This window comes from Monosiga brevicollis, genomic scaffold (assembly GCF_000002865.3).
Source record: "Monosiga brevicollis MX1 MONBRscaffold_18 genomic scaffold, whole genome shotgun sequence".
NCBI lineage: Eukaryota > Choanoflagellata > Craspedida > Salpingoecidae > Monosiga > Monosiga brevicollis.
This window is the reverse complement of record NW_001865055.1, coordinates 555,862-583,856: the sequence shown is the minus strand read 5'-3', so window position 1 is coordinate 583,856 and position 27,995 is coordinate 555,862. Positions and strand designations below refer to the sequence as shown.

General features: G+C 55.5%; 10 protein-coding genes across 10 annotated transcripts; 4 read left to right on the top strand and 6 right to left on the bottom strand.

The window, feature by feature from the left end:
• Window positions 1-443: 443 nt before the first annotated feature.
• MONBRDRAFT_27290 (uncharacterized protein) lies at window positions 444-2,432 on the bottom strand (the record flags this gene model as incomplete). The annotated part of the gene is made up of 8 exons (XM_001747643.1): window positions 444-491; window positions 530-700; window positions 810-907; window positions 1,003-1,082; window positions 1,184-1,363; window positions 1,478-1,986; window positions 2,076-2,251; window positions 2,342-2,432. 8 exons carry the CDS (start codon window positions 2,430-2,432, stop codon window positions 444-446), a joined length of 1,353 nt encoding a protein of 450 aa, XP_001747695.1.
• Window positions 2,433-2,645: 213 nt separating this feature from the next.
• MONBRDRAFT_33343 (uncharacterized protein) lies at window positions 2,646-4,656 on the top strand. The gene is made up of 7 exons (XM_001747729.1): window positions 2,646-2,949; window positions 3,026-3,165; window positions 3,260-3,427; window positions 3,574-3,696; window positions 3,776-3,856; window positions 3,951-4,096; window positions 4,248-4,656. The coding sequence occupies exons 1-7, from the start codon at window positions 2,688-2,690 to the stop codon at window positions 4,564-4,566; spliced, it is 1,239 nt and encodes a 412-aa protein (XP_001747781.1). The 5' UTR covers window positions 2,646-2,687; the 3' UTR covers window positions 4,567-4,656.
• Window positions 4,657-4,933: 277 nt separating this feature from the next.
• On the bottom strand, window positions 4,934-11,273 carry MONBRDRAFT_27288 (uncharacterized protein; the record flags this gene model as incomplete). Its single annotated transcript, XM_001747642.1, has 28 exons — window positions 4,934-4,984; window positions 5,088-5,228; window positions 5,331-5,463; window positions 5,546-5,757; window positions 5,837-5,910; window positions 6,012-6,172; window positions 6,310-6,426; window positions 6,543-6,620; window positions 6,708-6,805; window positions 6,882-6,918; window positions 7,036-7,100; window positions 7,214-7,300; window positions 7,423-7,534; window positions 7,623-7,798; window positions 7,912-8,080; window positions 8,139-8,204; window positions 8,322-8,431; window positions 8,536-8,694; window positions 8,786-8,863; window positions 8,984-9,069; window positions 9,174-9,246; window positions 9,360-9,459; window positions 9,544-9,657; window positions 9,763-9,887; window positions 9,998-10,091; window positions 10,248-10,468; window positions 10,600-10,951; window positions 11,083-11,273. 28 exons carry the CDS (start codon window positions 11,271-11,273, stop codon window positions 4,934-4,936), a joined length of 3,480 nt encoding a protein of 1,159 aa, XP_001747694.1.
• A 633-nt stretch (window positions 11,274-11,906) lies between these two features.
• MONBRDRAFT_27287 (uncharacterized protein) lies at window positions 11,907-13,216 on the top strand (the record flags this gene model as incomplete). The annotated part of the gene is made up of 4 exons (XM_001747728.1): window positions 11,907-12,767; window positions 12,806-12,835; window positions 12,875-13,008; window positions 13,147-13,216. The coding sequence occupies 4 exons, from the start codon at window positions 11,907-11,909 to the stop codon at window positions 13,214-13,216; spliced, it is 1,095 nt and encodes a 364-aa protein (XP_001747780.1).
• A 594-nt stretch (window positions 13,217-13,810) lies between these two features.
• On the bottom strand, window positions 13,811-15,075 carry MONBRDRAFT_27286 (uncharacterized protein; the record flags this gene model as incomplete). The annotated part of the gene is made up of 8 exons (XM_001747641.1): window positions 13,811-13,858; window positions 13,959-14,063; window positions 14,157-14,222; window positions 14,306-14,448; window positions 14,508-14,609; window positions 14,698-14,770; window positions 14,851-14,984; window positions 15,018-15,075. 8 exons carry the CDS (start codon window positions 15,073-15,075, stop codon window positions 13,811-13,813), a joined length of 729 nt encoding a protein of 242 aa, XP_001747693.1.
• A 2,850-nt stretch (window positions 15,076-17,925) lies between these two features.
• Window positions 17,926-21,063, top strand: MONBRDRAFT_27285 (uncharacterized protein; the record flags this gene model as incomplete). The annotated part of the gene is made up of 1 exon (XM_001747727.1): window positions 17,926-21,063. The coding sequence occupies one exon, from the start codon at window positions 17,926-17,928 to the stop codon at window positions 21,061-21,063; it is 3,138 nt and encodes a 1,045-aa protein (XP_001747779.1).
• A 1,022-nt stretch (window positions 21,064-22,085) lies between these two features.
• Window positions 22,086-22,826, bottom strand: MONBRDRAFT_27284 (uncharacterized protein; the record flags this gene model as incomplete). Its single annotated transcript, XM_001747640.1, has 1 exon — window positions 22,086-22,826. One exon carries the CDS (start codon window positions 22,824-22,826, stop codon window positions 22,086-22,088), a length of 741 nt encoding a protein of 246 aa, XP_001747692.1.
• Window positions 22,827-23,658: 832 nt separating this feature from the next.
• On the bottom strand, window positions 23,659-24,479 carry MONBRDRAFT_27283 (uncharacterized protein; the record flags this gene model as incomplete). Its single annotated transcript, XM_001747639.1, has 3 exons — window positions 23,659-23,964; window positions 24,136-24,258; window positions 24,297-24,479. The coding sequence occupies 3 exons, from the start codon at window positions 24,477-24,479 to the stop codon at window positions 23,659-23,661; spliced, it is 612 nt and encodes a 203-aa protein (XP_001747691.1).
• A 463-nt stretch (window positions 24,480-24,942) lies between these two features.
• Window positions 24,943-26,534, top strand: MONBRDRAFT_27282 (uncharacterized protein; the record flags this gene model as incomplete). The annotated part of the gene is made up of 5 exons (XM_001747726.1): window positions 24,943-25,183; window positions 25,490-25,647; window positions 25,756-25,888; window positions 26,022-26,159; window positions 26,239-26,534. 5 exons carry the CDS (start codon window positions 24,943-24,945, stop codon window positions 26,532-26,534), a joined length of 966 nt encoding a protein of 321 aa, XP_001747778.1.
• A 139-nt stretch (window positions 26,535-26,673) lies between these two features.
• On the bottom strand, window positions 26,674-27,915 carry MONBRDRAFT_27281 (uncharacterized protein; the record flags this gene model as incomplete). The annotated part of the gene is made up of 4 exons (XM_001747638.1): window positions 26,674-26,822; window positions 26,959-27,099; window positions 27,338-27,485; window positions 27,742-27,915. 4 exons carry the CDS (start codon window positions 27,913-27,915, stop codon window positions 26,674-26,676), a joined length of 612 nt encoding a protein of 203 aa, XP_001747690.1.
• Between the last annotated feature and the right edge of the window lie 80 nt (window positions 27,916-27,995).

Here is a 27,995-nt window from a genome sequence, read left to right as displayed (position 1 = left end):
CTTCCCCTCTTTTCCTCTTGCCCCCGACCGTGTCTCCTAGCCGTCGGGGCTCGTTCTTTTGTGCCAATTCTGGTACTTTACACAAATTGACGATCCACTTTGACAAAACCCATTCCCATGATTCCTCATGAACGCTGATAGGTATGTTATGACACGTTGGAAAAAAACAGAAAAACAACGTAGCCCGATCATGTATCCATTCAAGTCGAGAAAATCAGGCGAGAGGCAGGTTTTTGAAGCCAGTGCACAGTTTGCTCAGCTTCAAGTCGATGGGAGCTGGCTGGTACCTCGCAGGCCGCGCAGAACAGAGCCCGCACCTTGCTGCCTTCTAAGCCTGCCAATCCAACGCCCGGCTAAACTCTTCTTCGGTAAAGGCGAGCAGCTTGGCGGCTTCAATGTGGATCTTCTGACGCTTGAGAATGTCAATCAGCTTCATCTGTTTCTTAAAGCCCGCCACCAACTCGGTCACCTGATAGAAACAAGGTGAGGCTCTGCACAAATTCAAGAAAGCAAAGAGAGCAAACCGCACCTGTTTTTTCAACTGCTTGTTCTCTGCTTGGATGTCAAGCAGCTGTTGCTGCGAAGCTGTATCTCCACGGTCGTGGTCGCCGCCAGGGCCACCCTGTGCGGATTTCAGCCGATCGCGCTCCTCTTCTACGCGCTGCAGCCGGGCTTGCAAGCTCTTGGCCCCCTTGGTGTCCTACAGCAAGACCCACTTGTCAGATATCCCATCTCAAACAGCATGCGAGTGTGCAGCACCAGTTCATCACAAAGCACAGAAGCACCCTAGTTTAAGACACGAAACGCACTTCGCGGTATTGTTGGCGCAGCTGGTCGAGCTCTCGCGTCAGGCTAGACACCTTTTCTTGTTCGCGTGTCAGCTGATCGCGAGTGGTATCGGACGAGCCTGTGAACCGGCCGGGGTAAGGGACGGCGGTCAAGATTGGTTGTGACGGGCACGAAGCAAGTTGCCGTGAGGCGGGGGGGGGGGCGGGGACCTACGCTGTTGTTTGGCCAGCTGCTGTTGAGCGTTCTGCAGGCTTTTTTCTGTCTCCCCCAGTGTCTTGGCCGTTTCTGTTTGCCTGCAAAATTGAGTCACGTTGCGCCACCATAGCAGTGAGACGAGCCGCACGCCGCGTTCAATGAGATCAGCTAGGTGACGGGGTGAACCAACACAACCAACCGTTGCTTAAGGCTTTTGTACTTGTCGCGCTCCTCCTGAAGCTGCTGTGCCGTAGCCTCGAGCTCCTGCTGCAGCATGCCCACCTTGGCTTTGAGAACGCGCAGCGCCGCATCATCAGACAAGTCACCGCCCACGACTGCCTGTAGCACGGGGTCGTTGCCAACTTCAAACACCTCCTCTCTACAAGTAGCCAGCACACGCAGGTGGCATCAGAGTGCGCTAAGAACAGTCATCTAGGGTTCTGCGCTTCCCTCACGCCTCGGCTGCTTTTTTCAGAGTAGCTGAGCATCATACTTTTCCAAGGCGGCGGCTACAGCACGGCCGCGACGCGAGCCGGTGCGCGACCGCGGTGGCTTGGCGGGCGCACTAGATTGGCGAGTGGTGGCAGTGGTCGTGCCAGCCGTGGTGCGAGGCCTTGATCCGGCAGTGCCACCGCGGCCCGATTGCGATCCAGGCCGAGCAGTCGTGTCGGCTGTCTGCGGCCGTGAGCGGCCGCCACTGCTATCCGGGATGCTTCGGGCGAGGAGTCGGTTGCGAACATCCTCAAGGGAAAGGCTGCCCGTACTGCGAAGGGATGCATCGAGTTCGCCGTCCGTGCCCGCCTCCTCGACCTCATTGTCGTCTGGTTGGTCCCATGCCGAGGCATCGTCGCGGTTGTCAGGGACGTTGTTGCGGCGACTGTGACCGTGGCTGCGCGCGCTGGCGCTGCGCTGACCGCGCCGGGACGCAGGGCCCTTTGGCGAGGTGCGATCGTCATCCAGATCCGCATCTGGCTCATCAGCCCAGAAGCTCGCTTTCATGGCCTGCGTTTCCCGTGCACAGTACCACAAGAGATCAAACGACACCAGGGGCACTAGCTCGAGCAGCGTGCCTGCGCCATACTCGCACGGACCTGTTCGGCACGGTACACAATGTCGGCCGTGCGGCGTTCCAGCTCTGCATTCATGCGCATGTAGTCGGCCTCGCGGTGGGCCAAATTATCCATCGGCTCGTCAGTGTGTGCCGCCCCCTCCGTGCGAGGACGGGCCGTGTTGGTCTTGGTGCTAGCAGACGCTGGCCGACGCGAGCCTGCATCATGTCCGCCGATTCCCCCGGAGCAACAACAACGGGGTGAGGAACCGGCACGCAACATCCACACTCAGATGCAACGCCACAAACCTCGAGCACCCACAGCTGCGCTGGTGGTACGCGGTCGCTGCGCAGCGCGCACCGCCGATGCCACGGCCTCTTTCCGTTGCCGCTCTGCCATTTTTTTTTTTTTTTTTTTGAGTTTTTTTTCCTCAAAATTTTGCAACAACAACAACAACGTCCAAACGAAAGTAACAAGTAACCCTCGGAGTTTAATGAAAACAGTGAGAGACAACTCGTCGCGGGATTGGCGAACACAGTGGCGATAACCTTTCATTTTCACGGACTTGGACGCAGTGAACTGGCAAACGGCAGCGCGATGGCAGCCGTCAGAGCGCGTTGCTCCGCGCGAGTGCGGCCATGTGATCGAGAGGATATGGGTGGGCTGAGGTGTTTTAAAGTTGTGGGGTGGGCACTGGTCGGGTTGCTGTTGGCGTCATGTCTTGTGGAGGCGATGGTGGATCCGGCTCCGACGGAGCTCACGCCAGACGACGGGGCGACGGGCTGCGGTGCCGATCCCGCCTTTGGAGCTGCTGAAGAGGGCGGAGGTTCCTGTGGCTGTGGCGCTCTTAACCGTGAGCCTTCTGGTGATCCAAATTCAGACGATCTCTCCGCTCAAGCCGAGTCGGCGCATGACGGTAGGTTGATTCGAGCTGTTCTGGTTGGTCTCATGCACCAAAAAGGCTCATGGCCCACGGATGCTGCTCCATGCAGTGGACAAATACGCTGCTCAGGCCAATGGCCATGGAGAATCGGAGGAGCAAGCTGCGCTTTTACACTTATCCGGTGGTGTGTTTACCATGGGCAGTGATGATGGCTTTTTTCCCGATGACGGTGAAGGCCCAGCGCGCAAGGTCCGTACCGAGCATTCGGAGTTTCTGAGCCGACCCTGAAGAGCGCTCTCAAGTCGTTGCCCACCGCCCTCATGATTAGCCCTGCATCCTTTAGGTGCAAGTGTCACCCTTTTTGATTGGGGCCCACGAAGTCAGCAATGCTCGATTTGCTGCCTTTGTCGCTGCCACTGGATATCGCACCGAAGCTGAGCGATTTGGCAACAGTTTTGTCGTCGAGCAGTTCATTTCCCCCCGTATATCTGCGCAAATATCTTCGGCGGTGGTACGGCCTTTGGTTTTGCGTTCACACACGACCATGCATGGCTCAGCGCCCACTGACTCCTCCTGTTCTTCATCCATTTATTTGTATCTCCTTCTGCTCTCGACCCTCTGATCCTGTGCCCATTGTGCCGGGAGGACCCTTCATAGGCTGCCGCCCCTTGGTGGTTGCCCGTGGATGGTGCTGATTGGGCGCACCCCGAGGGACCAGATACTAATATTTCGGGACGTGCCGATCATCCTGCCGTGCACATCTCCTGGAATGACGCGAATGTACGCCTGTGATCCGCCCCGCCTGCATTCCGCTATTCTGTTCCACGCACGACTGTTAAGCAACAAACTGTGCACCCAGGCCTTTTGCCGCTGGTCTCATCCACGTGGGCGCCTACCCACTGAAGCCGAATGGGAGTTTGCCGCGCGCGGTGGCCTTGAGGTTTGGCCTTGGTTTCCTTGCTGTTCCACCGCTCTTGCTGCACAATGCCGCATTCGCGCTCACACTGCACCCCGACTCATGTGTGCCCCTGCAGCACCGTCTTTTTCCTTGGGGCAACAAAATGCAACCCAAGGGTGAGTTTCGGATGAACACTTGGCAGTCTGAAATGAAAATTCCTACAGACGCCAATGTTTTCAAGCACAGCTTTCTGCCCATCCACGATGGTCATGCCTATTACAGGTATCTTCACGCGTTTGGCTCCTCTCCCAAGCGTTTTGTACCCCGCCTTTGCTGACATGTCATCAACTTAAGCTATGCGTCTCGATTCTGGTTTTCACGATACGTCTGGCATTTTTTCTTCGTTTTCTTTTTCGGGTGCCTCTTTGAGTAGTGCCAAGAACACGGCCGAGGATGGGTTCCAGCTGACCGCTCCTGTCGACAGCTACAAACCCAACAAGTTTGGCCTGTACAATACCGTGGGGAACGTGTGGGAATGGACCAATGATTGGCACACCCGAGTGCATAGCCCAGACTTTGTCGTTGATCCTCGCGGTCCGCCCGCGGGTGACAAGAAGGTCAAGAAAGGCGGGTCGTTCATGTGCAACATCTTCACATGCTATCGATATCGCAATTCGGCTCGCATGCCCCTCACCCCGGACTCGAGTGCTGCCAACGTCGGATTTCGGTGTGCTGCCGACGTCAGTCCATAAAAGTCAATTGGCTCGATGTTTCTGACGCTAAGCGTCTCTGTTTTGTTCTTTCTCCGTGGCAAGCAACTCATTTCAATTTAGAATGAAACGAAAAAATAGGTACAAAAGCAAGGAGCAAACAAACCATTCTCCATCCATTTTGATAGGTCGCATGTAAATCGTGGAGACCTTGCTACTCAAAATCGCCCAAGAATGCACGCACAGCGCGACAGTTCTTGGCAAACGAACACTCAACATCTGCATCATCATCATCATCATCATGTGGTACAGGTGCATCATACCACACGGGACTCCTGTCCCTGCTGTCAACGCAACACAAACCGCTTCAAATCAAACGACAGTGTGGTGGGATGGCAAGCGGTCCAACTCAAAACGGCGCATCGCCCTCATCGCTGTCATCGTCAGCATAAGCTGGCGCCTGCCGTGCCCACCCATTGATTCGAAGGCAGTGAAGCTGAGTTCCAGCAACGACCAATACGACCGAGCCGCGCGTGTGGATCCATAAGGCAGCATAAGCATACCGTGGGAGGTGTGGGTCGACTCGTGGCCGGGCTGGCTGCAGCGGTCTTGGGAACCGTTTCTGAAGGTTGTCGAGCACTGCCCGGCACGTTCAGCTTCATGGTCAGCCGAGGCGGTGCATCCTTGCGCTCGCTTGGTTTAGCCTGCAAATGCATCCAATCCGGAAACCACAAGTCGATGAGGCGATTTGTTAGACCGGATCATAGTGCTTTGACTGGCATGCAGAGAGGCCTCCAGTTTCCCACCTGCGGCGCGTCGAGGAACTTGGAGACGGCGGAGGCACTACCGCTCACGCTGCTGCTCCCGCCAGCCACGGTGCTCTTGGCTCGCGGGGCTGCGTGTGCGTCTTGCTTGAGGCTGCTTCCCAACGATGGCATCCTTCAGAAACGCGCAGCAATGGCAAGCACATATGATGACAGACTCATACTCTGGGCGCAATGGAGTTTCTGTGAGTACGTACATGGAAGCGGACGAGATGGTCGACTCGCGAAGTTGCTGCTTGGCTTTTTTAGCATTGCGCAGAAGAGTCGGGGTCTCGGGGGCCTTTTCCGGCATGCCCGTTCTGCCCGACGGACCGGCACCATCCTTGGACAAAGGGCGAATATTGAGGGTGCTCGGCTTTGGAGGCAAGGGTGGCTTGGTCGTGTTCATGCGCATGTGCGTTTTGGCCAGCTACAGGCAGGTAGGAGCTGGTCAGGTACACGGTTTTTACTTTTGCAGCGCGGGACGCAGCACGCCAGAGCAGACTCACTTTGGTGGGCGGCAGGCCTTCGGACGAGCGAGCTTGCCCAATAATCGCTTTGTTTGGAACTTCCTGTTGAGCACCTGCGTTATCGCGAGTCGCCACAAGTGAGCGCAAGCTTGCATATTCATGCACCTGTCTGCGCCTAACGACTATGCAACAAGAGCGACTACTCTGGACGTACGTTCGTCGACAGCAGTGTACACACGCAGCAAGGCAAGGCGCCAATGCTCATCTACACAGGGCAACTCTTGTTGGTGGCGCCACAAGAGCTTGAGCAGGGGCAACAACGTATCCGTCTTCAGCTTTGGCACACGCTCTTGCAGCCAGACAAGTAACTCGAGCCTACAAAGAGCGCAAAACAGCATCATCACGGCAAGCACGCAAACACGCAATTGCGGTAGCCACTTTATAAAGCCGAGGGCAAATGGTAGCGCCCATTCCACGCTTGCCATGCAGCGCGCTTTTGCAATGTTGCATACCGCAGCGCCCGATCCGTTGAAAGACAAAAGTCCATGAATGCGTCGAGCTTTTCTGAAGGCAGGGGCCAAAAGGATGACTTGGCTGCTTCCAAGCGCACGTTGAGCGGATTGGGGTGTCTGTCACCGAACCAGCGCCAATCGGTGAATATGACAGAAGCCTCACAGCCACGGTGGGCGAGCACAGCAGTCCCAAGCGGGAAAGAGCTAGCTGGCGCAAGGCGCAAACCGCGTACTTGAGATATGCTTCAAAAATGGAGTCATCACTTTGCAACAGACCGGACAACATCAGTAGCTTGAGGCATTTCAAACACCTGAAGATGAAGCTCGCAATTAGTCAACTCAGCATTGCAGAAGGTCGACTTGCACATTGCAGGTTCGGTACAAAGATGAATACCAACCGCGCAGTAACAGGCTGGTTGTAAGACGGATCGACGGTGTCATAGCTCAGCTGGTGCACGAGTAACTGAATCACCGTCTCGGTTTTCTCGCACAATTGCTAATGGGCCGCCGAGCGTGGTCGTGAGCTCTACCGGAAAGCAACCAGCCTCGATTTGAAGACAACAAACACTCACCTCCTCGGTCATGATACGACTGCCGCTGGGCATACGCCTGCGTGCAACATCCGGAAGTCGTTTAGACCAAAATCAAACATGATATGTGTGTGTGTGTGTGTGTGTGTGTGTGTGTGTGTGTGTGTGTGTGTGTGAGTGCGCGCGTGCTACGTACCAGGACCGTAATAAAACGTTGACCATGGCGTTGATGATTTCGGCACGGTACTCGCCGTCGTCAAACTGGCAAGCAGAACATCAGAAAAATAAGTTTTGCTCGAATCGCAAGGCTCGAGGTCTGCCACTCATCCCTTCTGCGTGTGCGTGTGCAAGCACACGAAATCGTGGAAGCGTACCATGTTGTCCGAGTTGTCGGAGTATTGCAACATATCAATCAATACTTGCAGGGCGTCTTCGCAAGTCTTGTTTGGCGTCTCAACGAGCTGCCCAAGCGCGACCGCCAGGTCCTGGTGGAGTCAAAATTGTATAAATCAATAGGTGTCATTCACAGGCCTGATTTGCCAATAAGCAAACACTTCCGGGAGCTTTGTGCAACGCGCCATACCCGAAGGACGAGGTAGTTGCGGATGTCTTTAAAGTCATTTTCCATGGGAATGACTGGAATCTCCGTCTTGCCGGCCCGAATAAGCTCCATTGACGGCGGCGCACAATAACGCCTTTAGTCGAGCAGATGCATCCACGGATCATTTGCGTTCATGAGAGTAGCCGGTTGGGACTATGTTATGCTACTGCACTCTCACGTACTTCCGCAGATACTTGACAAGGTACTGAAAGCGCTCCTTGACGGGCGCATCACTCATCTGGGCCAGTGAAAGGATGGCTTGGCGGCGAGCCCGGTGATAGTAGCGTTCGTTGGCAGCAATCTCATCCAGCAATTTGATGGCATCTTTGTCCTTGAATTGCCGCAGCGCATGAATAGCCTATCAAGTTCCCGGTTGAGAGAGACCAGCATGATGTGAGGAGTCCTAGCAATGTCGTTTTCAGCCCCAAGTTCGGCTCAACCCCACTCGTGCAACTGCAAACTTTAACGTACATCCACCTGCCAGCCAACATGGCGCTCATGCTCGGCAGCATAGCCCCAGGCCCACCATTCCTGCTTCATCTCAACGCGGGCCATCCATTTCATGTTGACATCTGCCTGCACCCACATGATAGTGCTCTTGGTGCTATTGACGCCCATGCCAGGTGAGATGGCTAAGACTCTGGCGAACAGTGCACCGTGCGCACAAGGGAAGAGGCCAATTTGAAGGGGGGACAAACCTGCGATGGTCGAGCAGCACATCGACTTCGTCGTTGGTTCGCAGCTTGATCTTTTTGCGGCGAGCCCTGTTCGACACGACGCATGGGCATGTGAGGGGTGTTTTTGTGCACTCGGCCTGACGCTGGCAGGGACAACCAAAGTGTAAAGCTACAACGGTAACGGGTTGGGTGCGGAACACCTACGAGCGGTGCGTGCCGATGACATTGAAGATGGCTTCATGTTTGGGTCCACTCATGTTGATTTTATGCACTTCGTAACACTCAACCGATTGTACGCCGATGTGAAGAGGCATCTAGAAGGCGCCCGGACGGGGAGGCGGGAGATGCAATCATATTAGTACTGGTTGTTGAATCAAAGCTGCCCGGCGCCCAAAACGTGGCAGCGTGGTGGGTATACCTCGAGGAAGGGCGGTTCTTGTTCGACAGTGATGCGAATTTTGCTCGGCTGAATCCACTCATAGTTGACTTTGAGCCGTGGAAGCCGCTTGGCTTCCAGTAGGCGGGCCGTCACTCTTGTCAACTCGCGATTATACGAGGAGTATGCCGTCGCAAAAAACTGAAACAGAGGAGGGTGTTCGGGGTAGGCTCATCAGGAGACGTCGAGGGACAGTCGCACAAAACGCACGATGCTTGCTGCGGGGCTGTACCTCCTTGGCGACCAGCAAGTGGTTGTTCACGTTAAAGGTGTCCGCTTCATCGGCGGCCGAGAGTTGCGTTTGGATAAACTGTCAATAGTCCAGGGCCCATTTCGGTTTAACGTGGCGAATGTCATGCTCAATCCAAATCACAACGGAGCACAGTGTATGTCTGGAAGGGCACGAATGGAAAAGGGGGGAGTCACACACCTCGGCCAAGTTTTCCATGCCAAGCTCGCTCTCGATAAAGTTCATGACAAGGCGTGACTTGAGGCGCAAAAAGTCGTCGTAACGGCCTGTGCGTTAATGAGAGACAGTGAGCCAGAGAATACTTGTGCCTGTGATTGTGATGGATCCTTGGAGCATGTGTGTACACTGTGACCACTGGAATGACACGTACTGAAGAAGAGGTGGTACTCGTCTGACATGAGGGCAGGGTAACTGTCATCAAACTCGCAGACCCGTTGCAGCGTCTGCAACAGCCAAGTGCAGAAAAAGAGCAAACACGGGCAAGTGGTGAGGCACCCTTTTATCGCTGGGCATTGCATTGTCAAACCATCGGCGGTCGAAAACAGCTGATTCAGACCTTGTGCAAGTCATAAGTGGCTTCATTAATGCCATAGAATTGAGCGCGGAATTTGGCCACAAAGTGGTGGACCAATCCCTCGGAGAGCCACATGTGGTCGCTATGTCGTTGTAGAAGGTGTGTGTGGCGGGGAAATGAGCGCAGATTTTCAAGTGCGTGGAGCTGGCTGGCGAAAGCGACTCACCTGCCGGCGGGGGCGAGATAGTGATTGTAGAGTTGGCGAGCGTAGGCTTCAGCTAGCTGCAAGGGGGTGACAAAGGCAGCATCGATGATGCCGTCCGAGTAAAGAAGCTCATTGCTGAGGCGGAAGGAGCGTGCATGAGACCGGGTGATGAGCACCGAGGTACGAAAAGGGTGGTGTACAAAGTGGATTTGCCGTGCCAAAACTGAATCTTGACGATACCTGATGATGGTGAGACAGGAATAGGAGAGCATGTTGAGGGGCACTTGATCAGCAAATACAATGTTGTAATGCTCATGCGGTATGGGGATGGCAATAGTTTGGCCCGTTGAAGCGAGATCGGCAATCTGAAGGATCCGAGGTCGACAATGATGCGTGTGCATGAGCAGAGTGGGTTGATGGTGGGTGCCTGGAGCTTCAGAGTAAAAACAATGTGGGGAAAAAAAAAAAAACTCACTCGGTCCATGCAACGGCATGTGGACGGAAGGAGATTGGTAAGATCTGGGTGGCTCCAGGCCATGCCGCTTTCGAGCTCCAAGCTAGTCAGGACTCTACAAGGGTGGGATGGGGCGCAACATGGCCAATGCGAGGGCCATGATGCAAAGATGTGAAGTGAGGGGATTTGAGAATTGTGTAATGGATAGAGGGAGCGCGAGGAAAAAAAGAAAGCGACGAAAGGCAAAGGGCAGGGCGGGGCAGCCACGAACCCGACGTAAAAGCCAATGGACCATGCCGAGGCGCCACCGTCACCTTTATCGCTCATGTAGTACTCAAAGACGGCACGGGTGGGGTCGGTTTTGGACAAGAGCTGGCTCTCCGTTTGCAGCTCGCCCAGCGTGATGGCTCGGAGGTTGGTCGTGTTGGGCACAGACAGGGCGAAGCGCCAGCTGCAGCGCGCATCAGGGCGCAGCAAACAAGGTAGCCAGTCCTGGAATGGCAAAGAGCAGCAGGTGAGGAGGAAGGAGGAAGAGGAGGGAAGCGGGTAGCGGAGGGGTGAGCGCGGGTGAATGAGCAACGGCGGTCCGTTCAGCGATGAAGGTGAAGGAGGGAACGCCACACCTTGGCCTGGCCCGAGGTGTAAACGGAGTGAGCAGGGTTGTCAGTGGCTCCGTTGGAGGCAAAGGTCAAGGCCGGATTGTCGTCGGTCAAACCAAAGAGTACGGTCACAGTGATGGTTTCAGCTGGGCAGGTGAGGTCCGGAAGTGAAGGTCCATGCGTGATGGGGCGATGGCAGGGGAGAGAGAGAGCGATGCCGGGGCCACGACTGGCTAGGTGTGCAAGATGGGGCGTTGGGATGGGCATGGTACCTGGGCTGGGGGCTTTGGGCAGGGTGATGCAGAGTTCGCCAGCCTGGGCTTGTTTTGCACGAGCACCATAAGCGCTCTGAATTTGTGCAGCGGGCACTCGGTCGCTAGTGGGAGGGCGGGGGGCGGAAGGGGCGTCGGATTGAGTGAAGATGTGCTTGGAAGTGGTAGTGGTGATAGTGGTGAAAATGATGGCGGGTTCCTGATGTAGAGTTTCAAGAACATGCCCGTCACTGACCTTGATTCGGGAAACAGGCGGACCAGAGGGAATTCGGTTGTGTACTTGGCGGGCTCGTTGTTGACGAGGACCCGAGCGATGCGCACGGTTGGGCCCACGTTCAAGAAGAGGCGGGAGCCATCGATGATGGATAGGTTGGAGGGCGCTGTGGTGTCAGATCCGACCAAAGTCAGCGTGGTCGAGCCCTGCATGATGCGTAGCATTCAAGAAAGGACGGGCCGAGAGGTCGGAGGGGGCGACAAACAAGGAGGCGTGAGAAAGGAAAACGGCCGTGTGGGCATGTGCAGGCATGTTCGTGGCCAAAGGCGGTAGTACCTTGACAAACCGGCGCTGTAAGTCCAGGGAAAGGGCGACATCCTGGTGCTGCAGAGCAGGGGACGCGCCGGTGAGTCAAGACCAACCACGGAATCGAGGCTGGGGCGCCGGGAGCTACAGGAACATACTTGAAGCCGAACGCGGGCGCCCATCTTGTCCAGGCTCGAGAAGGGCGTTTGACGTTCCGAACCACTGCTGCGGCGATCCGCCTGCCGTTGCGGACCCACTGCCTCTCACTGACAACGACGGTGATCCATTGAACTACCCCCTGCCTAGAAAGCTGCTGCCTTTCAGATGCGAGAAACACACACACCATCCTGATGAGACGAAGGAGAAGGCGCCGAATTCAAAGGTCCCCTCTATTCCCGCCCTCACGCTGCCCAAACCCCACCCTCCACCACCCCTTCCACTACCCGTCTCTACCAACATCACTGCCACTGCCGCTGCCACTGCCACAAACCCGCCGCCACCGTCGTACCTTTGAAAAAAAAAAATAAAAAATAACACACATGCGCGCACAGAGAGAGAAAAGCGTTTTGTGGAAAAAGGCGAAAACAGTGAGTTGCTCTTGGTTTCTTGAATGTCAGATAATTCCTGCTGCCTGCCACCCACGAGTTGATCTCTCTCTCTCTCTCTCTCTTGCTGCTCTCTCGTATTTCTCTCTCTCCCTTCTCTCTCCCTTCTCGCTGTCGGTAGCGCTGTGTGGCGGTGGCGGTGGCGGTGGCGGTGGCGCAGTGTGTGTGTGTGTGTGTGTGTGTGTGTGTGTGTGTGTGTGTGTGTGTGTGTGTGTGTGTGTGTGTGTGTGTGTGTGTGTGTGTGTGTGTGTGTGTGTGTGTGTGTGTGTGTGTGTGTGTGGTGATGGTGCTCATGCCGACGCTGGGTGGACGAATAGACAATGGCTCGGATCGGTGGTCGGGGTGGCAGTGGTGGTCGTGCACGCGGTGGCGGGACACGGGGTCGCGCGCGTGGCGCTGGTAGAGGCGCTGGTAGAAGCGCTGGTCGAGGCGCTGGTCGTGGCGCTGGTCGTGGCGCTGGTCGTGGTGCGCGAGGCCGGTCAAGGGCTCAGCCGGCTCACACCGTGTCAGCTATTAGTACGTTTTGCCGTCAACTCATCAGGAAAACTGCACGCTTGCTTCTTCCTGCTCTTGCTTAACGTCGGGCCTGCTTGGCTGCCTGCCCTTGTCTGGGTAGAGCAAGCCCAGCAGCAACAACAGGTGGGCCTCAATTACAAGCTCAAAAGACTCAAAGGCAAGATGGCCAAGGAGGGTAATGATAACCAGAGCGCCCTAGAGAAAGCTTTGGCTGCCGAGGCAGCCGCCCAGCAGGACGAGCGGGCCCGAGGGCTGGAGCCAGATCAAGACCAGACAAAGGTAATTCACCGCCATGGTTCTGCCCCAAACTTTCACAGGTTGTTCGTTTTCGTCAAAACTTGGCTGCGGTACGTCTAACCGAACCACCACATGATACACAAACATAGACGCGTCCCACGTCGCGCGTGGATCCCGGGTCTGGTGACCCTGGCATGACCAGGGATGAGAAGCGTCAGTTGCAAGCCAAGCGCCAGGAACAGCGCCGCGCAGAATATTTTCGTCGCTCGGCCACCAACAGCAAGTGCGTGCGACAAACACACTTTGACCGCGGTGTTTTGTTCTGTCTGAAAATTGTCGCCATCCCAGACTGTACAGACTTGCATTCTCATCTTGGGCCAACGCCCCCAACCCCCCTTTTCTCTTTGGTCCACACGAGTAGAGGTCAACCAAAGCTCAACTATGCCGTGTCAGCCATGCTGAGCAAGCTGCAACAGGACAACAAAAAGTAGCCACTCTTGTAGTTTTGACGTGGATGGGCGTTGACAGGCCCATGCCACTTGTTTCAGCCTTTCAAAGCCGCTGTGCGGCTCCTTGCTGGTGGTGGTCTCCATCCGTCAGAGTGACTGCTTCAAACCAAGCATGATATGATTGACCCCGTCTCGGCAACACGTCCGCCTCACACCACATCTCGGGCCCCAATATGGTTGTTTTCGCCGTCATAACCGCAATGTTGGCCTGCCCACGAAAGATCTTGTTGCCAAACATCAACCAAGGATCAAAGAAAAAAAAAATTACAAATGTTGGTGGTCCACGGAAAAAAGCAGTGGGTTCCAAGGCTTTTCAACACGGCGTCAGAAAACAAGAGGGGCAGAGATGGAAAAAGAAAAAAAAAAAAAGGGAAACACTAGATTGAAAACTGTTGTTTGTGGTGCTCATGTTCTTCATGGGACCACTGCCAGCGCCATGCAGGTGACACGCCAGATCCAGGGGCCCCGGACCCATTCTACAATACCCTTGTTATTTCTAGATTCTGACGTGGCTTGCAGGCCAAGCAACAGGCAGGCGAACGAATGCCGCTCCAGTTGGGTGGGGGTTGGTGAGACTCAGATGCGAGGCAAGACTTCTGCTGCAGCCAAAAACTCCTTGACATCCTATTTGAACCAATGTCAGTTGAGCCAGAGCTGAGTTGAGGCAAGCTGCGGCCATGGAGAGTGGCAGACCCCATGAGTGGAAGAAAACAGGAGGGCAGACCTTGCCGTTGGGCAGGCATGGGCCCAGGGCTTCGAGAAGAAGCTTGTCTTCCGCAACAGACTTTTTATAATCCTCGAGGGAAAGCAGATGATCACCATCCTTATCCTGGGTGAGGGCAGACAGGGGCAGGGTTGAGCGTCATGCGTCATGACCAAGCGAATTTAAGACGCACGGCCCATCAAAGGCAGATTGACTGACCATTTTGCGAAGAAGCATGTCCACAAGATCGCGGATGCCTTCGTCGCGCTCCTCCTCACTCGCCGGCTGTGTGATTTGGCAGGTTGTGAATGAGGGTAAAGGCCAGCCAACGAGCAACATGAGTAATATCGGGGTGTTGTGGGCAATACCTTGACGATACTCTTCTTCAAAAGAAGGCACATATCATCGCGGTTGATGGCTTCCATGGAGCCTCGAGTATAGATGTTGAACACAACTAGAGCCGGAAGAGGCGGTGGGGGCGTGTGGCTGAGAGGGGAAACCCTTTGCATCTCTGAGCGGGCAACGCAATGCAGGTTTGGGCGAAGGATAGAGAAAAAAAAAACGACATACGCTCGACTTGTTCCTCCACCGTGCCGCGCAAAAAGGTGGACAGGCCGGTGACAAACGTCTCGAAGGACAGAACATTTTCCGTCTTGGCAAAGGCCTTGAAAACTGGTCAATGCGAGGAGCACGACATGTGAGCGTCGTGGGTTCCATGGTCAAAGGCTCGGCGGCATTGTGGGGATGGCGGGACGCATACTCTTGTCCATCATCTGATCGTCAGTAAAGCTAAAGTAGTCGTGCAGCAGCTCGCGAAAAACTGGCTTGGCCATCTGAGCCAGAGGGTCAGCGCCGGCAGTGAGCAAGGGAGACAGGGCGGGGCGCAGCGGGGCTTGAGTCTGGGTGATCTCACCGTTTCGGTGTCCGTGAGTGACTTGAACATGCGATGGAGTGCATTGATTTCGTCCAATGAGACTGTAGACGTCGCCGGGATGCATGCATGTGGTCCGAGCAGGTGAGTGGGCACTGGCAGGGACGGAGGGGGCGCTGTAGAGCGAAATCACGCGCTCACACACGTACAGTGCGTTGACTCGGTCAGCTCCTCGAGCAGCTTGAGCTTTTCACTGCGATGCGCCATTGTGTCGGCTATGTACCGTTCAGCTATCAACCCAGGAACGATTCGCGGCAGGGAAGCACAGCAAGCAAGCGAGCAGAGAGCCAGGGAGTAGACAGCAAGGGGGGGCAGAGCAGGTCTCAGCAGCAGCAGCAGCAGCAGTAGCGGTGAAGGAGTGAAAAACTGGTTGCCAAGGCGAGGCCAACCAACTGTCATTCACACACATTATCTGACAATACTAAAGTAAACACACCCTCGGAATGTTGATTCAGTTAAACTTGCTGGTAGCGTGTGTAGGATGCAGGTGTTTTTTGACAAAAAGATGGGTCGGTACTGAGGAAAAAACACACAGGTGAGGGGCCGCGCGAGCGCCAGAAGGTAAGGGAGAGAAGAGAAAGAGAATAGCGGGGGGGGAGGAACAAGCGGGAGACAAAATCGGAGAGACAGACGACATCGTGATATAGGCAGGATTGACCCCACTGAACCCGGAGCTCCAGGCCTTGCTTGCGCATGAAGATGGGATTAGGAATGGGCCACGAGATAGGGGGGGGTGAAAGGCGACCGACGTGGTTGATCTCTTCAGTCGCGCGTCGGGCTTTGGACCGTCAAAAAAAAAAAAAAGATCGGCTGGGTCACCTACTTTGAGTCCACCGTTGGCCGGGTGTTGGTACAGTATGCTCCAGAGACCACCAGGGCCCAAGTGGGGACATTAACTTGGTACAGGCGCCCACGCGCCGCGCCCTTTTGTGCCATCCCCCCAAAGTCATTCTGATCGACTGCAAGACAGCCAATTTTGCCGTGGTCGTCGACTCTGGCAGCATCGGATGTCTTGTTGTAGCTGGTCTGGCCACGCTGTGGCTGATTTTTCTACTCCATTCCATCCGGTTATGTCCGCTGACCGTGCCGGGCGCGTTCCGGTCAAGCAGCGCCATGTTTCCCGACGAACCGAGGACACCAAGGACACATTGTCCTCCTATCACCAACACACGCGACCCTCGGGTCACATTCACACGTGCTTGGGGCAGTGACAGCGCCCAACCAAGGCTGCTACCATCATGCAAATGTAATGTCGCGTGGATGGCGATGAATGACAAACACTTCACTTAGATCTTGATCCCAAGCGCCGGCGCCGCTGCTGGGAATGAAAACTACATGTACTAACATGGAGGTCTTCTTTCTTTTCAGACACCCCCCCCCTTCTTTCCTGTCTGACCACTTCTGCGTCGGCGCACTGCCACAACGGTTCCCTAGACTTACACCATGTTTGATTGCAGAGCGACTCGTCCCGATCCATAAGATCGCACGGCGTGGACCCAACGCCACAAAACACCAGGTGCAACGCAACACACACCAACCGGACAGGAAAAGCGTGAACATCCCTCAATATCAAACAAAAGAAACCATGGGTTTGTGGGTCCTGACGTCACACTTTCATGGGTTCACAAATAGCTGCAATGCCCACGCCCACGTTTTGTCCAAAGGGACCAAACGGCTGTGTCCATTGCAGTGCCACTGTTCGGCTCCTCATGACACATCTCTGGGCGCCTGTTCATGAATTCCCACATCTCTGCTTTGCCTTTGACTTTTTCCTGTTTTCTGAACAAGATTATACCATTCTCTCTGAGTGTGACCTCGGTCCAAACCCCCTCTCTGTCGCAGCCGTAGCCAGAGGTTTCTCATGCAATTGAGTTCCGCTGCTCATTTTTTTTTTCTCTTGGCTGTCCTGCACGGTAAGATCTGTTCCTCATGCCAACTGGCAGCGCGAACTTGGGAGACAAAAGCACAGTTGATGCCCCCGCTTGGTCAACACAATTAAACTCCCACCCTTCCACCTCCTCTCTGCGCTGTGTCTTGCCCTGTCTCGTGTGACTGGCACATCCCCAACCTCTCGCGACCACACACTGACTCAAGAATCCTTTTCATGGTCACTCCACAAGGCCGTCTGCGTCTTGGTCTTGATGCACATCCCCAATCTCTCTGCCTTGTTCATCCTCTTGTTCTTGTTCTCTTCAACGTCGCGCATCGCACACATCGCACATCGCATATATCGCACATTGCCTGGCTCCCAACCCCCCCGTCCCCAACCTTGCTGTTTGTCATACCTTGGATGCACTTTCATTGAAGACGGAGAAAGAGAGGACAAATAGACAAAGAGACAAACAGAGAGAGAGAGTTTGAGAGAGTTTGTGTGAGAGAGAGAGAGTTTGCGAGAGAGTTTGTTATCGGTGTGTTTGGTCGGTAACGACGTTCAACTCATGTGACGTACTTTTTTTGTGCCTCGCGGGTGTGTTGGTGCGCGCTGATGATCGAGTCTAGGGAAGCAGCCTTCTCCCCTCCCCAAGTAATTTACTCGGCAGTGGCGACCAGGCCTTTTGCTTTGGTCGTTGATCTTGCTCTTTGTTGGCCAGCTTCTGGCCCAACCATCACGACCCCCTTCTACCTTGAAGAACTTGGGAACACGAACGAACGAGGTATGAGTGGTCTCGACGTCCCCCCCCCCCTCTCTCTCTCTCTCTCGTTCACCCGAGCCAGTCAGCTGAGCGACGACTTTCGCCATTGCCTCACAGCGCTGCTCTTCTTGCCTCACGTCCCTTGCTCCTTTCGCCTTTTCTACTCTGCTGGTCTTTCCTTTGGACGGGCGCCTTCCCTCTCCTTCCGCCTGCCGATAGCGCGCAGGTGGCCCTCGCCTAGCAAGCACAGCTTGCTTGGGCGCCTCCGCCTCTTCGTTCTTTCTGCCCTGCCCTTCCCTTTTACCCTCGACTTTTTCTTCGGCGCTCCATCCATGTGCCAGCTCAAGCATCAATCTTTGGCCACGGCACTCTTCCCTGCCCTTGCCTCTGGGGCGACCACCGCCGCAAGCATCGTCTGTCCGACATGACGTCGACGATCATGCGGCACACACTGGGTGGCCCTCGGCAGCCGGGCACGGCCTCGGGTCAATCCCCGCCGCGGCATCACAACGACTTTGAGTTTCGCTGCGACGTGACCGGCTTGCCCATCATCTGCTCTCGTTGCCAGAGCTGCGAGGTGCAACGTCACATGCTGAACAATGAAGTCTGGTTTGGCCAGCTTCCCGGAACCCACCAGCGCCGCTTCCTCTTTCGCCTCATCGACGCCGCTCCCGTGCCTTTTCTTCAGTATATTGTCAACCTCTTGCAACCTCTGAAGCATCGAGACACGCTTTACGCCCTTCATAATACCAAGGGTGTCACCGATGGCGCCAAAGCCGAAGTCTTGCTCTCCAGCCTCCACGAAGCTGACAATACCCGTTTGACCCAGCGGTCCCGCCTTGTGCAGCCCGGGGGTCACAAATCCCTTCCCAACTCATCTTCAAGTCTCACCGCCATTCGCCGCAGTGCCCGATCAGCCCGCAGCGCCCGAACAGCCCGCGTTCGCTCCGCCAACCCAAGCACTCCCCAGAGTTCTCCACCAACCGCGAGTTCACAGTCTCAGCTACGTCGCGCCACCCCACCCTCCAGCGCTCGCCGTCGCCGCCCATCCCCCAATCAAAGCGGCACGAGTGGGCCCGTGGCTTCGCGCTCCGTCAGTGCTTCCCTGCACCCCACATCGCCCCCTTATGGTTCTGTTTCTTCAAGCTTCGCCACCAGTAACAACTCAGCGAGCCTACCTGCAAAGGGCCGCCGTCGCTCCCATGCCGCGCTAGCCGCCACCGTCAATCGCCGCATGGGTGAAACCGGTCTCCAAGTTGGCGTGCCCCGCACGTTTCTGCCCGGCCTGGCCGCTCAGGATGAGAGCTATGAAATGCGCAGCGCCCTCGCCTGGTTTGCCATGACCACCCATTGGTGTCGCCTGGCCGCCTTTCAACGTCTCCACCGGTTTGCTGGCGTGGACCTCCTCCGACCGCTCGTCAATTATGCCGAAGAGCGCCTCCGTGAGAGCGGGCCCGACGAGGGTACCGCCAAATGCGACATCATCAAGCTGCTACCTCCACCACTTTCCAAGTATCTCATGGGTTTTTTCACCTTTCGTGACCTCCAAGTGGCTGCCAAGGTCTCAGTTGCTTGGCGCGATATCGCCGTGCAGGTCATGGAAGATCAAACTCATCGCCGTGATGCCGACGACCTAATCTTGGATCTACGCAAGAACCACGCCCGCGCTCAAAACACAAACCTTGTCCAGCTCGAGGTGCCCACGGAACATGGCTCGCTGACCATTACGCAATTTGAGACTGACATCTTCTGCGGCCTCTACTCCGTCCTCCTCGTCAGCGACATTTCCAAAAACATTGCCCGCGTCTTGGATTTTCGCGGAGGCGAGCACTTTGTCACCGGATCCGCTGACAAGCTCATTCGTGTCTACAACGCCTCCACGGGTCGGGTCGTGCAAACCATCAGCGGACACGCCGGCTCCATTCGTGGTATTGCCATGAGCGATTCCCTCAACATTGTCGTTTCCGGCTCTTACGACACCTCCGTTCGTGTGTGGTCCATGGCGGATCGCAGCTGCATCACCGTCTTTCGTGGGCACAAGTCCACCGTCGTCACCGTCAGCATCTGTGAGGAGGCGCTCCTGGTTGCCTCGGGCGGTCGTGACCGCTGCCTTATCATCTGGTCCCTCCGCACCGGTGCGGCGTTGCACACGCGCCACACCTCTGCACCCATCACCACTTGTCGTATCATGTGTGACCACGTGTTGTTTGCCTGCGAAGATGGTACCCTCACGCTCCTGCAGCTCATTCGATCTGGCGCAAGACCGAGCCACGGCAGCGCGGCCCCAGGGGAGGGTCTCGCTAAGCGTCAAGACAGCCACGTCGCTGTTCGGCCACATATGGGTGGTGCTAGCAATGCTGCTGCTCACGCTGGTCGAGCACCCTTTAAGAGCCATCTGATCGATCCGGTTGCCGTGCAGGAGGTCTTCACCGTTCAAGCACACGATGGCATGGTGCGCGATGTCCATTTGACAGAGTACCTTGCCATTAGCGCGGGTGAGGATGGCGCTTGCCACATTTGGGCCAAACACTCGCGTGTTCTTGGGCCCATGAAAACGCTGCGGCATCTTCAGGCTGTCACTGCGTGTCGCCTAGCCGATGGTCGGGTCATCACCTCATGTACCGACGGCAAGATGCGTGTATGGGTGGCTCGAACAGGGCATTGCGTTCGTATCTTCCGAGGCAATGCCAATTGCTTTGCCATCAACGACTTTGCCTTTGGCAACGCGGATCGCATGATCATCAGCACGTCTGAAACGTTGGGCATCCTGTCCTTTTCCAAGCAGGACCAGCGTGGATTCAGTCTCAGCAGCCACAGCGAAGATGCTGACTCTTTGTCCAACGCCGCATCTAGTCAGGGTAGTCGCCAACAGAGTCGACACGACTCGGACGAGCTCAGACATAGCCATTCACGCCACCGCCTTCATCTCGAAGTCGCATCTGATTCAGACCTTGATGACCTCCGGGATTCCGACGATTCGGGAGACGACCATGATGGCCACTACCATCGCGATGATAATGGTGATGATGACGATGACGACGACGACGACGATAACGACGATGACTGTCCATCTCGTTCGCGCCGGTCTCGCCGTCGCCAATCAGTGTCACTGGCATTTGCGCGCCGGCGTCCAAACCGTCGACGAGGCAGCATGCTCTTGGGACGTCACACCCCAGTCCTACAGACCCAACCGAATTCTCGACCTGGCTCAGCTTCGCGCGACTCCTCACTGCAACCACCAGGCTCTGTTCGCCGTGGCAGTATGGCGCAGCCACCAGGTTCTGCTCGTCGCGGCAGTATGGCTTTACCACAGCGCCGCATGTCGCGCTTGGAGCTGGCCACGCCCAATGGTTCCCTACGTGGTAGCCTTCGAATGGAAGCGGTGACGATAGATGAGCCCTCGTCGCAGAGTGCTCTTGATCGCCGCCGGCGCCCCAGTGCTTCTGCTGATTTGACGCAAGCCCGCAGCTTTACTCCAACGCTGTTTGCTTCGTCCAAGTTGAATATCCCCCATTCCAGCTCCATGCGTCGTGCCAGCAGCGCCTCGCGCCTCAACTTTTAATGCTGATTCAAGCAGATTTGACGGCTGCGTCTTGATGGTCAACGTTTTTTACTTCTTCCCCCGTTTTGTTAGAGCCGAGCTCTCCTTTCCATGTCAAGAGCGATTGCCATTTGTTTTCATGCGCATTGCACCATTCACGTCGACGCCCATGTTATTATCCTCTCGTGATTTTACTTTCCCTTCCTCTTCCTTTCTTCCATGCTGTTTTTCTTGGTTCCTTGATTTTTTTATATACATAATATTATGTCTGAGTGGCATCGTCCATTGTTGTCACATGTTATGCGCGCGACCCTCTTTGAGTCTGGATCGCGGACGATACCCTTGGGTCCTCTTCTCCTTTTTTTTTTTAGCACTCTCTACACCATCGCGTGAACATTATAGTGTTGTCCTTGCAGAGGGCACCTGCTCTCATTCTTGGGCTTCTTCATGCTTCAAATTGATTACATGATGATGCATTTGTGCCATGTCGCGCGCGTCCTATTCTACCGTGTCTCTGGTAGTTGATCACCCAGATGGACTCGCACACCACCAGCAAAAAGAGTGTGGGGAGAGAATGAATTGGTCGACCTCTTCACAACCTGTGACGCAGGCAGAACCACGAGGAGTACCGTGGCACCAGCCTCGTGCTGTGCGCTGGCGCAGGCCGAGCAGCCTTGTACTGAGGCACGCATTCATGCATTAATTTTTCTTGTTAATCACAAGCGTGCGCCATGATGGGTCGGAGAACAGCAGCTTGGGCTGTTGGGCAAATGGTGCGCAGCAAATGAAGGTGGTGGCTGACCCGCAGCCTCACAATTGCCAATGTTTTGCGACGTAGCACGGAAGAAGCAGCGCGTCGAAAAAGGTCATGGCTGGTGTCGGTTTGAGAGTTTGATTGTGGAGCGGATCAACAAGTGACCCTTGTAGCCAGACGGCGTCAGGCCCAGATCAATCATCGCACACTCTAAACCATCCATCCATTTCACGACAACAACAAAAAATGGCACCAGCGAGAAAGCGAGAAAATGAAAGGTGCGATCTGCTCACGCTCGTGCCTGCAAGTAGTATTTGTCGTGTGTCTCTCGAACCACATGAGGGACAACACCGGGGGGCAAGATCTCTTGCCAATGCCCGCCAGGCAAGTGCATTTCTCGAATGAAGATGAGCTTGTTGAAAACGAGCGCGCTTTTATCATGCATGTGAGCCAAGGCAGCAGTCGCGTCACTCCTCCCCAGATCCGGCACAACGACGTACGAAATGTGGTCCATCTGGCAAAGGGGCAAGGCAGTCTCAACCAAAAAGTTTGGCGTGAAGCGATTGCCAGTTAGCCGAAACTCCACCTTTGGCTGCGGCGGCTTGCGTTCTGCCATCCTGTCCGCGAGCCTCAAAAGCAAGCCGCCATCTTGGTCGAGCAGATTATTGTAGCTCAGGTTGATTACACTGATGCCATCGAGCGCATCCAAGCGCAAGTTCTCAAGAACGTGCTTCAAGGAGTTCTGAAGGCCAAAGCCGACGCTGGTCACCATACCCATGCTCAGGTCAAGCATTCGTGTGTCACCTTGCAGTGCATCCAAAAACTTGCCTTCACGCTCCAGCACGCGGTAAAAAGCCGAAACGTGCATCTTGAGATCGTCAGGGGTGCAGTCCAGCAAGGAGGGCAGGGTCTGACTGGCCCAGTCACGCACATTCAGGTCCCCGATGATTTTCTCCAGGGGCTTGAAGCGAGCATAGGCCGGGTCCTTCAGAATTTCCTTCAATGGCTGATCCTTCAATGATGGGTCCATGTCGCCTGGTTGAAGGAGAGGCGCCGCCAGGGGAGCTTGGGGGAGGTCAGTGAGAGCAACAGCTTCCGAGACGAACGTGGCTTGTATCGCTTCGTGGAAGTTTGATGGGTCAAAAAGCAGCGAGTAAGGGTTTGAATCTCAAAATGATTCCTTGTTTGGCAGCGTCCCAGTGTTTATGCCAGACGCTGGTTACAGCCTGCGTGCGCTTCACCATCATGGTATTCCCGGCCCTACTTGCCCTCGTCGCCAACGCAATCGGCTGGTGCCAAGACGCGATTGCCACAACCGTCTTTGCAATGAGGGTTGATGCTTTTCCGCGTCAGGAGCCGAGGTGGTGCTCACTACCTCGAACTGTCTTTTCCAAGCGTTGGTACCCTCATTACGCCGCACCTCCCCATGGACTGCTTCAGTGGTTTGATACCTTGCTGGAAGATCTCGGTGTGGCGCAAGATGAGTGTCTAGACCGGCCTGCCATCAAGGCATGCCTACTCTGGTGTGAGCTGGAAGTCTTCCGTCAGCGTGATGTGCATCCGAGGTTTAAAAGTCTAAAGTTTGTGAACGACTCTGTCACGATAACCGCGGATTCTCCCTTGTTGTTCGTGGCGGGCAATCTGACACAACACACGAACTGCCCACCACCACTTGCAAGCCCTAACAGGCATTGCTGTTGTCCACAAAAGCTCTTGTTCAAGTTTTAGCTCAGCATATCAGACGGCTGCAACACCCATGAATGCCTGCCACACATGGGATGCCTTGCATCGGGCACCATCAATCGTGGAGTTTGGCTCGCAAGTTCTCATAATATCTGCGACTCGTGCACGCTGGTTTTTAATCATGTGGCCATAGCTGCTCCAGCTCGCCTCGGCTCCAAGGTTTGCCTAGAAGTGACGGAACCGGCCGTTATGACTTGTGGCCTTATACCGACACGCTTGGTAAATATCATGTTGCTGCAGTCTTGCGCCTGAGCGAGTAAAAGCGTGCTCTGACACTTCTTCCGCCTCACAGCGCGTTCATGCGTCCTCGGCGATCGCGTGGCTGTTATGGAGCGGTGGGGAGGCAAGAGGTTAATGAAGGTTATCAAAGATGATTCTGTGTTCTGATTCTCAAAAGAGCTGGCTCCATCTTGGCAAACAGGTGCCTGTCGGCGCAAGTGAAGAAGCCTTGGGATACACAGGCACAGCAGACCCATCGTGCAAGCTCACTCGGTCGGAAGATGACGCCATGCTCGGCCACGCCACGACATTCTCTCGCCCCAAAAATCCAAGGAAACCGTCAGCGATCATGAGAGACACAAGACCAGCACAACTACCCCAAGTAATACAAGAGAGAGAGAGAGAGAGAGAGAGAGAGAAAAAGGGGAGAGAGCAAAGACACACACGAGAGAGAGAAAGGGAGTGAATTGGTTTGAGAACAACACAGAGGAATAGCACAACTACCACATGTAATAAAAGAGAGAAAGAGAGAACACACACACACACACACACACACACACACACACACACACACACACACACACACACACACACACACACACACACACACACACATTTGCGGACGCGAGCAGGCGAGGGGAGGGGGCGGTACGGCGAGGATGACGGTGGCTGTAGAAATGGCAGGTATGGGGGCGGGGTTGGGGGCTGGGGCCAAGAGCATGGCTGGGTCTGGGCCTGGGGTTCCCCGCCATATCGTCTGGTTGTGTGCCGTGATCATGTTTATCAACTACTGCGATCGTAAGTTGCCGCCGAGCCGCCCTGTGCCGGCGTGCCGACTCACTCGCAGCGTGTGGCTCATTTCGGCTCATTTCGGCGCGGTGTCTAGGTGTCAACATTTCCGTGGCCGTGCTTGCCATGAAGGATGATTTTGGCTGGTCCAAGGTACATTGCATTGCTATTGAAGAGCCATTGCTGCTTGTTTGGGCCAGGCATGGCAATGACAGTTGCTGCAGTCGTCCGAGCTAAAATCAAGTTGCTGTGCACACCAGATCCAAGTGGGGCATATCATGGGCGCCTTCTTCATCGGGTACCTGACGAGCCAGCTTCTTGGGTCAGTGGTGTTGGATAGGGTTTGTGCCGAGCCAGTCAGGTGAGTCCTCTGACGTCTGATGGTGTACAGGTCAATGCTGGCCCTTCGATTTGGAGCCCGCCGCGTCTTGGCCGTGGCGGCGTTGGGATGGTCTGTTCTGACCATCTGGACACCCACGGCAGCAGAAGAGGGCGAGACGGTCATTTACGGCGTCCGCGTCATCTTGGGCGTCTTTGAGGGCATGTGTTTTCCATGTGTCTATGACATTCTCAGTGCCTCCCATCCCGAGCTGCGCTCGCGCAACATCAGCCTACAAACCACGGCCACCTTCTTCGGTTTGTCTTGCAGCGCAACATCAGTGTCAGCTACCCCATGCCACACACCACGCCCCACATGCTATGCAGAGCGTGTGACGTGCCTGCAGCAGCGCTCACATATCCCGTGCTCCTGACCCTGGCGCCTGGCAGGCACCGTCTTTACACTGGCATTCAGTGAGCATTTGCTGGCATCGCGGCCTTGGCCTTTTATCTTTCATCTCTTTGGTAGCTGGGGTTTGGTTTGGCTGGTCGTATGGCTGTTGGTGGTTCGCCAAAGCCCAGGATCGCCACCAGTGACCCGTGCTGGGACGCCTGGTGCTACAGTGGCCGGCGAGGATTGGCGCTTGCAGGCCCGGATCGCCTGGCGCTTGTTTTTGCATCCAAACTGCCGTGCCATCTTTGTTGGGCACTTTGCCCACGCCTTTTGTCATTTTTTGGCTTTGTCCTGGCTTCCCACCTACTACGACGAGCTCGACGCCGGGGTGTGTTTTTGGACCAGAAACAAAAAAAAAAAAAAAACGTCAATGACGTGAACCCGTGGCCGAGCCCAGCGCTCATTTATCATGCCCACCTTGCTATCCCTGTTCTAGGTGTCGGCCGGCCCGACGGGGCATCGTTCCCATGCCTCGCAGCTCATGGCACCTTACATCATCATGATGAGCACGAGCATGGGAGGGGCCTTTGTCGCTGATCACTTCGTCCGAGCCGGCGTGGACAAGTCACGTACGTATCGCGGGACCATCGACCGACGCCGACGGGACTGCTCTTGTGACTGTGTTGGCCCGAGTTTGAACCGTCGGCGTCGACATCGACATTGGCGTCGGCTCACCGGATCGCGCATGGTTGCAAAACTCAGGGGTTCGACGCCTCTGTGAGGCCATTAGCTATGGCTTGGCAGCCGGGGCCATGCTGCTGGTACTGCTTCTACCCCAGGGCGGTTTGACCACGGCCCTGCTCTCCTTTTCCATTGGCATGTCCGGCCTCTCAACCAACGGTATGCAAATTGACCCGCGGCTGACATCGTGTCTGGGCCAGTGGACGCGGCTTGTCTCTGACCCCAGCTTGGGTGGTAGGTCACGAGGCAGCCAAGTTGGACGTGGCGCCCACCGAGTTTGTGGGACTATTGCAGGGCATCAGTAACAGTCTTGCGGCGCTCTCTGGGGTTGTGGGCGTGCCGGTGGCGGCCTACATCAATGCAGCCTTTGGGACGTGGCAGGCCGTTTTCGCCTTGGTCGCCATGGTGTACGCCACGGGGGGTTTGGCGTATTGGTTTCTCGGGACATCAGACCCGATTCCACGCGGTCAACTTCTTGATGCAACGACAACGGTGACTCGGCGCCTCGACTTTGGTCGCGCCCCCGCCAAGTGAGCCAGCTGGCTCAGCTGGCTCAAAGCGCAGCCAAAGCAGCGCCAAGGGCAGTAGAGGTTTTTGTTGTTTTTCATCAAGTTATTGCAGTCGGTCTGGAAATACAATGGAGAGTACACTATAAATACAACGCAGTTAATGGTTAGTAAAACACACATAATGCAGTTGTATAATCTGACATTGGGCATGATCGTGGCACGCGCCGCACGCGCAACCTCCAAATGTGCGTGACATCCACCACAACGTTGCAGAGACAAGCGGCCAAACCAGAGCCGGCGCCAGAGATAGAGACTGCAACAGAGACGGAAGAGCGGCAAAGATAAGCGAAAACAACTATTGCGCCAGAGACTTGGTCCGAAGCCCATGATCAAACAGAGAGACGAAGAAAACCCGACTGGCCCATTTGTTTGTTTCTCCTGACACCGACCTGTGCTTGTGCTGCTGCACCTTCCTCCTCCTTCCTCCTCCTCCTCCTCCTCCTCCTCCTCCTCCTTCTCCTCCTCCTCGTCCTTCTTCTTCCTCTTGACTGCATTCTTTTCTGCTTTACTGCGCCCCCCCTTTCGCCATCCTGTTCCTTCGCCGAGTTGTGAAAAGCGAGCTCAAGTCTGGTTGCGCTGGCGGATCGACCAAGACCAGTGCAGGGCCAAACCTCAGGCAACGTTCATGTCGCGTTGCTCAGCACCGGGCCTGGGGTTCAGGTCCAGGTCCTGGCGGGTGCTCTTGGCTGCCTTGTGGCTTTGTGGTATGAAAATAGCGTTTTCCTCATGAATGGCCCCTCCATTTTTCCCTCTCGAGCGTTGGCTCACGCCGCTCCTCCTCCTCCTCCTCCTCTTCCTCCTTCTCCTCCGCCGCCTCCTCCGCCTCCTTCTCCTTCCCCTTGCCTTTGCCCTCCATGTCCCTGTACTTTCTAGGCCATGCCGCCGGGATTGTCTTTTGGCCGAGAAACGGCCATTCCTATGACATCATCAAGGTATTGTGTCGGAAACATCTCCGCCAACTCGTGCGGCGCCAGGCAGGGCCGAATTGATCTGAATGAATTGTGAACCTGGATGACAGATTGATAGCAGTTTCTGGACTTCAGACGGATATGCAGAGCAGCTCATGATTTCAGAAGGCCCCGAAACCTTTTTCCGCGGCCATCTCGCGACAATTACGTTTGTCATTCGCGGCCTGCCCACCCCAACCCTCAAAGCCACGGTCGCTCACGCACCTGCCTGCCCTCACCTTGCGATTTCGCAGAACCGCGGAAGAATACAACTTTATTGCTGCCAACCTTGCCATTACTTGCAAGTTTTTGTTGATTGGTTCTTTGCTCGCACGCTTGTGTGATGTGCGATTTGGGCCTGTTTAAAGGGTGCTGGATGACAGCCTCACCTTGCACCATGCAACCATGCGTAGCGCCCCTTTGGCTCGGCGGGTCCGATGCTAGCAGCGCTGGCACCTACACTTGGGTAGAGGGGCCAG